Source organism: Astatotilapia calliptera, chromosome 5 (assembly GCF_964374335.1).
Source record: "Astatotilapia calliptera chromosome 5, fAstCal68.1, whole genome shotgun sequence".
In the NCBI taxonomy this organism is placed as follows: Eukaryota; Metazoa; Chordata; class Actinopteri; order Cichliformes; family Cichlidae; genus Astatotilapia; species Astatotilapia calliptera.
The window spans coordinates 14861556-14874437 of record NC_137426.1 but is presented as its reverse complement, the minus strand read 5'-3'; the positions used below and the strand labels follow the sequence as shown (position 1 = coordinate 14874437).

Genomic DNA, 12882 nt, shown 5'->3' with positions numbered 1-12882 from the left:
AGGGGAGAAAAAAAAAGAACAATACAAAATTTGTAATTTATTTTATCAACTTTCCTTCTGACGATGCTGTCTGTGTTGAGCGCTCAGTGAATCTGCATTTGACTACTCCGCCTAGGCTCGAGAGTGCAGCCTAGGCGGAGTAGTCGAACGCAGATTCACTGAGCACTCAACACAGACAGCATGGTCAGAAGGAAGAGCGCAGGGCAAGCTAGCGAGACAGAAGTGGACCTCCCCACCCTCATTCAGATCTGGGGTTTGGAATTATTTTGGTTTTCATGTGACGTATGACCCTGAAGGTAAGCGAGTCATGGACTAAAGTAAAACAGTATGTTGGATGTGCCATGCAATGCTCAATTACATGGGTGGGAGCTAGTGTGTTAGCGCAGTTAGCTCGTTAACGTGTTGGCCGTCTAGCCCCTCTGTATAGGGTAGCTCGTTAACGGAGATTTGCCGTGTTGTGGCGTTAAGGTTATTTCAACGAGATTAACCTGAAAGCACTAGTGGGAACACAACGAATATGACTGCACATTTACACCGACATCATCCTAGTGCAAAGACAAAAACAACAAGCATGCATGCTACAAACTTTACCCGAGTCATTTAGACAGCTGTTAGCACAGGATTCTCCTTATGGAGACCTGATATGTTTAATATGCTGCTGAGAATATAGCCCAGAAGAAGCGGATAGTATAGCTTTTATTTTGGAAAGAGACATTTCTCTGTAATAAACTCTCTTTTCCAAAGATGAGTGATTCCTCAATCAGATACAGGGCTCGCAATATCGCTAGCCCAACGTCCCGGGGCTATCTCTGCCCTGCCTGTCGGGCTATTGTAGGAAGAAAAAATATATGTCAATGCTTTTGCATTCTTTCAGAAATGTAGCTGGGTAATTATGTCATTGGGTGAGCCACTGTCAATATGTGACATATTGAAATCGCGTTTGAATTTGCGCTTGTTTTTTTGCTTTCACTTTGCAATCGCACGAACTGTGTATAGAGAGCGACAGCACTGATCTGTGAGTGATGATAATTTGTGCACCAATTCCTCTGACATCGTCTTATTAATTGTTAGCTTACTACGCAAACATGACAAGTGAAATCTCCCGCAGCTTAAACATGTGAGAGGTTGATCGCGCAGAGAATCGCTGAGCTTATGTGAGTGCGGCAGGATATATATTTCACTATGATGACCTGGATGATTGAGAACCTTCACAGACAGATATATATTTTAGTTCTGCTGAGCCAAATAAGACAGGTCAGGGTGAAGAAGTGACAGCCAAAGAAAAGCTTACCACAAAACGGAGAAGTTATGACAAATCAGACTATAAGGCAAAAAGAAAGTGCAGCTTTATGGTTTCATGGACAAAATAATTTCTGTGGCTGCGATATGATGAGCTAAACAACAACACGCACAAGGGTTAGGGTTAAATTTAAAAACTGTACTTTTGTGTTAAAATATATATTTATAATTTTAATAAATGACAAATTAAAAAGGCATGAACATTTTTTTTTGTATCGAAAAAATATTGAACCGTGACACCAAAGTATCGAACCGAACCGAACCGTGAATTTTGTGTATCGTTGCACCCCTAGTATTTTCATATGTGAGCAAAGTTAAAAGCGCTGCAGGACTAGGGCTGTTGATATAACGATATATCTGATGACGATATAAAAACGTCTAGGTTTCATTTTGTTTCGTGGTGTCGCAAAATAAACGTTTACGGCAATATTTTTTCATCGTTTTGATGGTCACTGTAGTGGCTATATTAATTTCTTAAAGTTCTCTCTTTCTCTTATATTTAATATAACCACACTATAGACGGACAAGCGCCTGTTTTTATGCGTTGTCTTTAGCAACAACAACGTAAACCTTTCACAATAAAGCTCAAGATCCTGTTGAGACTTTTCAAAAGAAACCGCATCATGTGAAAGAGTATGCAAAATATTTACGGATAAGAAGCAAAAAAGAGCCGTCAGGTGCTAAAAAATAAACCTTAGATTCAAACGTTAAGTTACAAATTATGTCTAAAAATATATAGTTTCATGCATCGGTTAAAACACTCAACTCCAGGTACATGACTCTCAGCTGGAAACACTTAACGCAAATCGAGCCGCCGGAGATTCACAGAATTTACAGAAAATGTTAAATTTTTGTGATTTATATCGTTATCGGACGATATCAGGATATGAGATTTTGGTCATATCGCACAGCCCTATGCAGGACTACCAAAAACCGCATAACCATCCCTTTATTAGGTTATTGGCTCAGATTTCTGGGGAAGTTCCCATGATTCACTGACCTTTTCTCCTCTACCTTCCTCTTTTGACTCCCCTTGTGTTTAAATGTTATCATTATCTTTTTCCCCTTTATCCATCTCTTCCCTTTCTCTTCAAAACCCAACTCAACCTCTTTCAAGGTGGTAAAAAATGTAATTAGAATGATTTAAAATAAAATGTGATGGGCTGCTTTTCTTGTCATGATGCCTCCAAATATCAACACCACGGGGAGTGAAATTATTTAAAATTCAACTGCATTTGTTCTTTTTATTGGCTGAAAAAGTACTCCTACAGGTACTTAAATGCATTGGAAAACTGCTGGAGAGGGCTAGATGCTGACAAAAAAACACCAACCCAAATCAGCAATATCTGTGATACAGGGACACAAAACAAACAACAACCATGTCGAGTCCTTCAATTGTTGGAGAGTTTTTAAGTCTCATTCATCGCAAACAGTGTTTTATATGTTCAGAATAAACTTTACGGTCAAAATGTTTTTGCTCAATTTTAAGTTTTGATGAACATAATGGTTATTTAATGTTTATATTTACTGCAAATTAACTGGAAAAAGACATCTTTATGGCTGCATTTTGTTACAACAAACTACTGAAGGTTGAGTGTAAAGCAGAATCAGCATCACAGCTCGTTTAATAACAATGCACACAGTTAATAATAATAAGCAAAGGTGTCTACATAGGGATGTCACCCCAGCATTCATACTTTATGCTTAATGTTTTAAGTGTGGAAAATATCAGATTTAAGGTATTTCAACATGTTAAATCTCCAAAAAATATTTTTCTATGGCACATGCATTGAGATGCAACCGCTCCATTTTCAGTTTTTATCAGAAGCAGCAGCTTGACCCAAGCTGGATCTCGAAAATAAGATTTAATATGTTGCAAGTGGTAGCTGATTGTTTAATTAAAAATTCATTTAAGCCTAAAAAGGCTTGTTAAAGACTAGGTACTTTTTCACTTGGTTATTTGTAGTCGTAGTAGTGAGTGTGATGGATCTGAGGCTGTAAACAGACAGACTCAAAGCCTTGATTAGGACGGCATCTTGTAAACAATAGGGACACCTGGTGTGCACCTGGAGTTTCTGCAGTGGAAAGGGTACATCTCTTAGTGTGAAACTGCCTCTGGGTTATCTGCACTGAATGGAGACTTACAGTAAATCAGCGTGTTTGTGTGTCTGTGTGTGTGCAGCTCTGCCCGGCAGCTCACTGTCAGCTGACCTACTGGAACACAGGAACCATCAGCTCTCACAGTCAGGAACCAGCTGCCTAAAAATAAATCAACCTCTGAGATAATTTTCTTTTTTCCTTCACCTTTCGATTTAAGTTCACCCCCCAAATCTGGAAATAGAATTTCCACAGTTTTCAACAACTTCTCAAAAAATGATGAGTCAGTGATGAGTCTCTAAAATACTCATGAATCACATGGAAATAAAGTCAGTGTCATTTCCTGGTGAAAGTTATGAGCTTAGATGCATTGCAGCTGTTTCGTGTGGTTTTTTTTGGTTTGTTTGTTTTGTTACAGATTTCAGGTTCAGTTTGGATCATAAACTATCTGCTTATTTGCTTCATGCTCAAGAACTTTCCATTGGACAAACTGTAATGGGTTTTCTGTGGATGATGGTGCTTCAGCTGATTCGAACTGACAGCAATCAATTCAACACAGCTCGTCAGCAGCTGGCTGGTTATTTAATTACAGCAAGTTCACAGCAGGTTGACTCTGGTCTGCAGTTTGAGTCATTGAACTGCAACGTTTGTTCAGTCGTTTGATATAAAGTTCATTGTAAATTAAACAACTGAACAAACGTTGCAGTTCAGGGATTCAAACTGCATTTTTATAGGTCTTTAGTGATACCTAGGCATGACCCCAGACTTTCAGGAAATGAAAATTACTATAAAGAACATTTTTGAGGTGTGTTCATCATAGTTTCACTTCTCGTTTCTTGTTCAGTCTTTTTAGTTTAAAGTAAATGACATTAAATGTAACTAGTGCTGGTTTTGATATTAGTTTGTTGAATTAGACCATATTACATCAGATTAGATCACATTTGATTGATTCACATCAGTCGTGTAATAGAGTAAAGTAGGCCCAATCAGATTACATCATATAAAACCAGAATACAAGTTACTAGATCAGATCAGATTCTGTATATTTCTAATTAATCACTGTACAGATAAGTACATATGTGAATATAAACAAAGTGATAAATACATCATATTTAACATATACTGTGTTGATAAGAAAACTGATGTCACCGATTGGTTGGGGGGGGGGGGGGGGGGGGCACTATATGTGAGCATGTCTGGTAATAAATTAGACTGGTTAGTATGAAAGTGAAGGTGTTTCAAAAACACAGACACCTGGTAACTACTGCAAAGTAACACATGAATAAAACACTGTGTTAATGCAATCAACTCCACATCAAGCCCTATTATTTTATCATTATTGTACCATCAGATATTCAATGCACTCAAATAAGCAACAGCTCAAACAAGGTTAAAGCGCCCAGTTCATTGACTTCGGTTAGAAGAGATGAGGCCTAACAGCGAGCTATGGTAACTTAATACCATTAGAAAAACATAAATGGTCTAGTTTAAAAAATTAACCCCCTGTGTAGTGCATGAAGGTGGAAATGACGTACAATGTCTTTTATGCTGGGCTTATTTTCTTTGTTTATTTCTGCTGTAACGTTGGGACTCTAATATGACAGTCTATGGGGATTGACTCAGTTTGAAGTCAGCCTCAAGTGGCCAATAGAGGAACTTCAGTTTTGTCACCAGCTTCATTGCCAAGATTTTTTTCATTTGTGAAAATTACAAATGTTAAATGCTACCAAATCAAGAAAAAATGAATACATTTGACTGATGAAAACACACACAAACAAAAGAATCCAATTTATCTCACAAAATTAACACAACTGAATCCAACCAGGCTGAACAGAAGAGTAAATGTTTCATCTTACCTTAACCTCTTTTCCCATGCTGCTGTTTGCCACTGAGCATCCAGAGTTAAACCGCTGTACCAGCAGGCTGAAGGGTCCCTGCCCCGCCACCATACTGCTCACCCCAAAGCCAAGCACACAATCTGAACTATTCCCAGTACCAAGAGAGCGTCCATAAATATTTTCAGACTGGTAGAAAACGCAGAGAGGAAGGGAGTATGAAAGTCTAATGTCCAGAGAGAGACTGAAAACAGCAGAGGGTCCAGAGTGACACTAAAGAGAGTTTGGTACTGTTTTCTAGTATAGACACAAAGTCCAGGAACAATTCAGCTCGCTGTTCTAGCACTGAAGCGATGACTGATACAAGCTGGTAAACCAGAAAGAAAGTGCTATCAGTGGAGTTCCAAGCACAATTCTGGTGTTGGCACAGGTACAGAAAGAGGATAGTCCCCTTAAAACCCCTGGTAATGGTAGCCGTTCAACTAAAAGCCTAATAGCTGTAAAGTAGCTTCAAAGAGTTGACGTAACAGCTCTAAAAAGGCCTGGTGCCACAAGAGTACTGCCAGAGGCAAAATATCCAGTCAGACTCGGTGCTGGCAGTGTTCATAAAGACAAGTTGGCTTTGACCAGAGCTTTTAAACACACCGCTCCGGGAGGGCTTGAGGTTGAGAGCCGAACCATCAGACCCCAAACAAAAGAGTTCAAAAAGAGGCTGGATTTAGTTCTGTTCCCAGAAAATCATACAGGAAAAGTTTAGTCTGCAGTTTAGACCGTGTAGAGCTCTGAATCGTGTAATCCTCTCAGCGGTAGCTGTTCACTCGTCCGCCTTCGCACTCTCTCAGCAGCTAATGCTCTCTCTCTCTCTCTCTGTCACTGGCTCACTTATTCAGTGGCGCTCTCACCCAGTCACTTAAAACTTCCTTCCTTTCTTTATTCTGTACTTTTTCATTTCTCTGCCTGTCCCTTTCCAGTATATATATATACATATATACACACATATACATATATACACATATATACACATATATACACACATATACACATATATACACATATATACACATACATATATATATATATATATACATACATACATACATACATACATACATACATACATACATACATACATACATATATATATATATATATACATACACATATATATCTCATAGAGCTCTACTGTGGCCTAGAAATTAAAACAAATTAATAAGCCACATTTGTACACAGTTATTTAAAGAAAAACCCAAACTAATACCCCATTTCCTCCTAAAAAATTAAACTCTAGATATTCGGATATTGAACCAATTGTCTCAGTGCCACAGACACATTGTGTCAAAAGAGCTGGTAGAAGATTTAAAAATATGAAAAGATAATATGAATCCTACAGATAAGACATTTTGTAAATGCACTTAAGGAAATGTATATTGTTTTTCTTGTGTGTATTTAAAATGTGTCATTCCCTGAAAATGTTTTATGCCAGAAAAAGTAAATCTACCTTTAATGTGAAAGAAATGATAATGTAAATTGTATAAGGTTAATATGTATATTATTACTCACATTATCTTTACTCAGTTTATTATTATGTATTTCGATAATCTGGACAAACGTAAATTATGAAATCCCTGACTGGAACTGCTAGTGGTTGTGGGAAGTCCTCATCAGTCAATGCCAGTCCGAAGTATAATTAATAAACAGAGGCCTGCAGCCAAAGCTGTGTCCTGGTTTTAAATTCAATGAGTCAATGTGTTTATTCAGCCCCACTGTGGGGACAAAGAAACACTTTTTTTATTTGTTAAAGCAAGATTTTAAGTTTTTTTTTTATTTACTGAATTTTATTTTAAATCAGTAACTCAAATCAATTTGTCCTTCCAACCTTTTTAAATGTGGAGATTTCGCTTTTGCTTTTTCCTTGTTTTTCATCATAAGTCACGGTCAGATCCAGCCTTCCACTAGTTTCTATCCAGTCGGTTTAATGAGTCATACGGGTTCACAGTAAGGTTTTAGTTGTTCCAGAGTCCAAACAGAGGGGACAGGTGAGGCCCGTCCATCCATTCACCACAAGATTACTGTGTTTTACAAATAATATAATTTGCTTTGCCATATTGAAACCACATAATGAGTAATGAGAAGACTTTCAGGGACATCCATCCATCTTTTCTTCTGTCACGTATCCATGTCCAGTCTAAGCACAGACACCCAGACCTTCTCCCGAGCCATCTACTCCAGCTCTTTCAGATGGGTACTGAGCAGAGACATAATCTCTCCAGAGTGTCCTGTGTGGACATGCCTAAAACAACTCACTGAGGATTTATCCTGAAAGAATCCATCTGATTCTCAAACCACCATATCTGGCTCTTTTTAATGTGGAGGAGTAGCAGCTCTACTCTGAGCCCCTCCTAAAACAAAGAGCTACCTCCTCCTGTCTCTAAGGCTGAACTCTGTTCAGAGGAAGCTTATTCTTTCTGACGCTTGTGTCTGTGACATTATTCTTTTAGTCTCTACCTACATCTCATCACCATACCATACATGCGGATAGGAATATAGTAAATCATCCAGTAAATCAACAGCTTAACCTTCACAATCAGCTCTTTCGTCACTACAACAGATCAGTGCAGTGTCTTCATCACTGCAGATGAAGACACTGCACTGGGGTCAACACATCGGTCCATCTCCTCCTCTACTCCACTCTCACTTTTATGAAAAAGTTTCTTTTAATTGTACTGCTTCACTTGATGTTACAGAGAGGATCTTCATCAAGCTTTTCCAGTGCTTAACAAAGAGCTGGGACATCCATCGTTTACTAAAGCATGTTAATGAGCTATATATGTTTATACATCAGCTTGGCTGATCTGATTTGGGTACATTAGGACCCTTGTTATAATCACGGACCACGGTACATCGAAGTTCCAAGAAAAGTAGCTTTAAATAAACACAGACGTCCCGTCTCAGCTGAAAGCAACAAGACATCAGAAAAAGATTGCATCATTCACAGAAGTGTTTTCATTGTTTCCTTTAAAAGCTATGACCGGTATCAGAGTCAGAGCATCAGCGTTGGCCTCCAACACCTCACAGTCTGCTAACAGAAGCTGCTCCCTGTGACTAAGCTCTATTGTCTGATATTGGGAGGCTTCGTTCGTAGACGCCTAGGGAGGAACTCAAATCAGCCTCGTTCGATCTGTACTGTGACACAGCGACTGCGTCTTTAAACCTTACAGGGATGTGGTGAAGCATTTACAGATGGGAACACTCTTTTTGAATGGTAAAGATTTGAAAACATCGATCAATTATTAACATCTCCTAAAACTAATAAAAAAACATGAAGAATACAGTAAATGGTACTCCACATATGTGCATATTTCAATCAACGTGCACATTTGGACAAGGAAACATTACAATCTTGTGCAACTTTCTTTCCTGTTTCTGCAGTAGAACCCCATCAGATTTAACCCTCAAGCCTCCAAGATAAGTGACAGACTGGGGAATTTTAACAGTCCTGGTTCTGTTTATCACAAACCTTACAATGTAGTGATTTAAAGTAGGAAATATAATGTTAAAAAAAACCCAGATTTCCACAGATTTTTCCATTGTCCAGTTCCTGAAACATATTACCTGAAAAGTGGCTGTACAAGAATTTAAGTGGTGAAGCACGTATATCTAAACCAGTGTTTCCCAACCTTTTGGAGCCACGGCACATATTTCACATTAGAAAAATCACACGGCACACCACCAAACAAAAATGTCACAAAAAGCAAATTGATAATTTTCCCCTGTGCACATGGCATAGTGGAGTTTGGCTCAGTTTGTCCCTAGTATACCTTTGTTGCTTGCTTCTGACCACTACCCATGCACTACTAGCACTACTCATGCTAGGGCCTTCATCTGGGTCAGAATGTTCTCCAGGACCCTACTTTTTCTTTTCAAACATTTATCTATTGCTATTACGCACTGCGTCGTCTCACAGCATGACTATTATGTATTTGTTTTCTTTGTCTTCTTCTGTTTTACTGGCAGTTGGCAACCCATTTAATTAGAGAAGGTAATTGTACTGCCCACTGGTGGAAGAGAATGCTACTCACATCTTTAATCCACGGTTACTAAACCACATCAGTAACTGCTCAATAGTGAATGCCTGTTTTAATTAACAAGTAAAAACAAACAAACATCCAATGCCAAACAGAAACTTCCACAGTAAATGTATTATAATTATAAATGACAGCATCACCCCTTTAACAACTAATTTACATCTAGAGCAGCATTTTTCACAAATAAAATAAAATTAATGGCTATAGCAAATAATTCCAGTTGAATGTTTTAGGTTTGAACAAAGATATTCAATGTCTCTGAGAGGGAAAATCTGATTAGTCATGGTTAAATTGTTATTTATCATTATTATTATTATTATTAATATTATTATTGTTAATCAAAATATAGTGCCACATTAATTATTAATAAAGGAATAAATCTTTACTTTAATGTCTGTTTACATCGATTACACTTCAGTGCTTTTAATCCTGTTTGGGGTTTTTAAAAAAATTTTTTTACTTTTTGTGAATTTTTCACAGCACTTACCTTTTGTATTAAAAAAAAGGTCTGCATATTGTTTTTATTTTATTTTGTAATTATGTAGTCAGAAGTAGTCACATTTTATTAAATCTTAAAAGTTTTAAATGCATTTGTGAGTATGTGGGCTGTGCCAATCAATTCAGGTAAAAATATTTGAAAACTGTCCTAAAATAAATAGATGTTATAAAGTTATTAATCTGCAGTAAATGTTTCCTAAACAGATGAACTGATAAAATATAATAATTCCCAGTGAATGAATCTTTACTGATCTCCACTCTGAAAACAGACAGTTGCTCAGGAGGGTTAAATTATTGATGTAAAGCACGTTTCCCGGTGGTCCTTACACGTGTCTTTTAAATCAGATAAAGTGGTCTCTGGGTCCTGGAGTTTGAGTAAGAAAACAATACAAGTGTGTGTGATTCACTGAGCGACAGCACAGAAACAATAGAGTGTAATTCATTCCAGCTTCAGTATCTGCCAGCGCCGGTTTGAACAAAGTAAGACTGATGGTGTGTTTGGGTCTGTTTGTCCCCCTGGAGCCGCTGGAGTGTGCTGAACAGGCTGGACATCCTGTGTTAGACCGAGCAGAGGAGGAAACGCCCAGGAAGGAACAGGCTCCTGGCAGAAGGCTAAAAATACAGGAGGAGGGGCCCAACATAAGGGCCGGGGGCCGTTAATTTGTCTTCTCCTCTCTAAATGAATTTAGTTTTTAGGTTACCTATCAGCCCCCCAGCAAACCTTAATTGGACAGAGGGGATGCTCTAAGAGGAACATTTTTCTTTTCAGAGTTTATACGTGCAATCAAATTTCTGATGAGAAAAATATCTGTTAAAAGCAGGAAAATACTTTTAATTTCTGTTTTTCTGTGATCTCTGGAATAAACACTGTATCACCATATCATCTCTAACTCGTTGTGGCAGAAAGCCTGAGGTTTCGTCCTATTAAAAGGGAGTTTTTCCTTCCCACTGTCGCCAAGTGCGTGCTCAACGGTGGTCATTTGATTGTTTGAGTTTTCTCTATATAATTGTTGGGTCTCTAACTTACAATCTTAAGGGCCTTGAGGTGACTGCTGTTGTGATTTGGTCAAATACTTTTAAGAAACTTAATTCAATATTACTTTTTTATAGATATAATTACTTTCCCACAGTGTATACTGAAGGTTTTGTGGTATAATATTTACAGATACAGATTTCCAGCTGTATTCTTTTATTCTCTTATATAGGGATGCATGTCATAGAACTCCTATAATTTTACAGAGGCATTAAACGTTCTATTTTAATTAAGTAATCAGTTTGCAAGGAGTGACCAATAAGAAGAAAGTTAGTGTAAAGAGGAGGAGCTAAACTGTCACTGTTGCAGACAGTTAATGAATTGAGCCCAAATAAGATAAATGAGGATTATTTTCAAACCGTAAACAAGCCAAGCTACTCTGGTAGAATGTGAGATTAAATGTATGAGGTACTCTTTGTCTCAGAGACTGCGGCTGATTTCAGTGACTGCCAAAAACTACTCACCAACTGGTGGCTAGTGGTTTCTGGCAGCCACTGAAATCAGCTACAAAGATGGTGCTGCATCAAAAACTTTCTTGTGAATACTTCAGTCGCTAGCAGATTGCTGCTGGTATATAGTTTTCATGGAAGATGCTGATGTTTTTCTACAAACACGAGCAACTCCAGGCCAAGTGGCAGTGAAACTCAAAAAAGGTCATCTCTGCAGTCAACATATTTCAAAAGGCACAGCTTATACTTTGAATGCAAACATTCCCAGTTTCTGGTCTGTGTCACACTTGTCACAGTTTCACTACAGATAGTCTTGTTTTAATTAAGGTTCAACCCTTAAGGAAGAACAATGTCTCCGTTTTTGATTGTGCACAAGTGCATGACGGCATAAAAGCAAAGAAATCAGTTTAACATCAGAGAAAAATCTGACAATTGTAGGAAAATATGGACATTTTTTTATCTGATTCTGTGGATAAAACCATTAAAATGCCTTGTGTTAAGTTTTCTGTCCTCAATTTAGAAACTGAAATCAGTTGGCATTTTAAATCAAATGACGAAAGTTAGGTCTCTCATGTACAGGCCATGCAACAGCTTCCTGATTAGAAGGTCACATGTACCGCCTCCTTTGTGTTCTGCATAAGAGGATAATGGAGACAAATACAGCCGAACACTTCCTGAGTGGTAGGACATCATCATTTTGTTAGCTTAAGGGTTTTTTTTTTAGGTTTTGTAGGTCATATTTTAAATGTGTGAAAACGCTGCCCACACAATGAGGAAGGCAGAGCTTTTCACAAACACATCATTATTATTTAAACAAGAGTAGAGTTTGACACACGCTTGAAGAGGAGCTGAACTCACATTGATTTCCAGACTGCAGAGACTGAGGGAGTCGGCATCTCTGTTGGCCTGTTTCCTCTTCTTCTGCAAAACACAAACAGAATAAAAAACATCAGCGAGAGAGAGCAGGTGTTGATTTTAAGAAGTACGCTTCAAATTTGTTTATATTTTTATTAAATCAGATTACATTCAGAAATGTGAAAGTCGAGTTTTTGTGATGGATCCCAACCGCAACTTTTTAGCTCACTGTTCTGGTTGCAGCTTGCAATCATTTGTGACTTATTTTTCAATAAATTACTATAAATTAAAATATTTTAATACAAAAAAAGCAAGCAGGAAAAAAAAATCTGTTCAGTTTAATTGTTCAAATTGTTTTTGTCTTATTTCGATCAATCTGGAGAGGAGATTTTAGCATTTTTCATCATTAAATAGTGTCTGAAGAACTTCTCTGGCTAACCTCTAACTCAACACAGAGTCGAATAGTAACCTGTAAGTATCCTGAGAGGAAAAACTTACAGCAAATGAGCAAGAATAATAATAATAAGAAATTTCTCTGCTCAAGTCCGCTCAGATATCAACATTTCAGTAAGTTGTTACCCATCAGATAAACTCTGAGTTTAATTTACCCAGATTATAATGAATGAAAATAACATGCAAAAACATTTCAACCCTTAACAAAATATTGTGTTATATCTTTTTTCCGCATTTGTACAGGTTAAGGCTCAGTCATGGGGGGGTCACCAGACAAG

The 12882-nt window shown here is 37.7% G+C and overlaps 1 protein-coding gene across 4 annotated transcripts in view; it reads right to left on the bottom strand.

The window, feature by feature from the left end:
* The window catches only part of arhgef3 (Rho guanine nucleotide exchange factor (GEF) 3), a 35958-nt gene that overhangs the window by 10097 nt on the left and 12979 nt on the right, over positions 1-12882 (bottom strand). For 2 of the 4 annotated variants that reach the window (XM_026167387.2, XM_026167388.2), the window contains one exon: positions 12155-12217. In XM_026167387.2, coding sequence (XP_026023172.2) covers positions 12155-12217 — 63 coding nt within the window. Of the gene's footprint in view, positions 1-5252; positions 6081-12154; positions 12218-12882 lie in introns of those variants that run through there. The other 2 variants (XM_080301226.1, XM_026167389.2) reach the window with 2 other exon arrangements.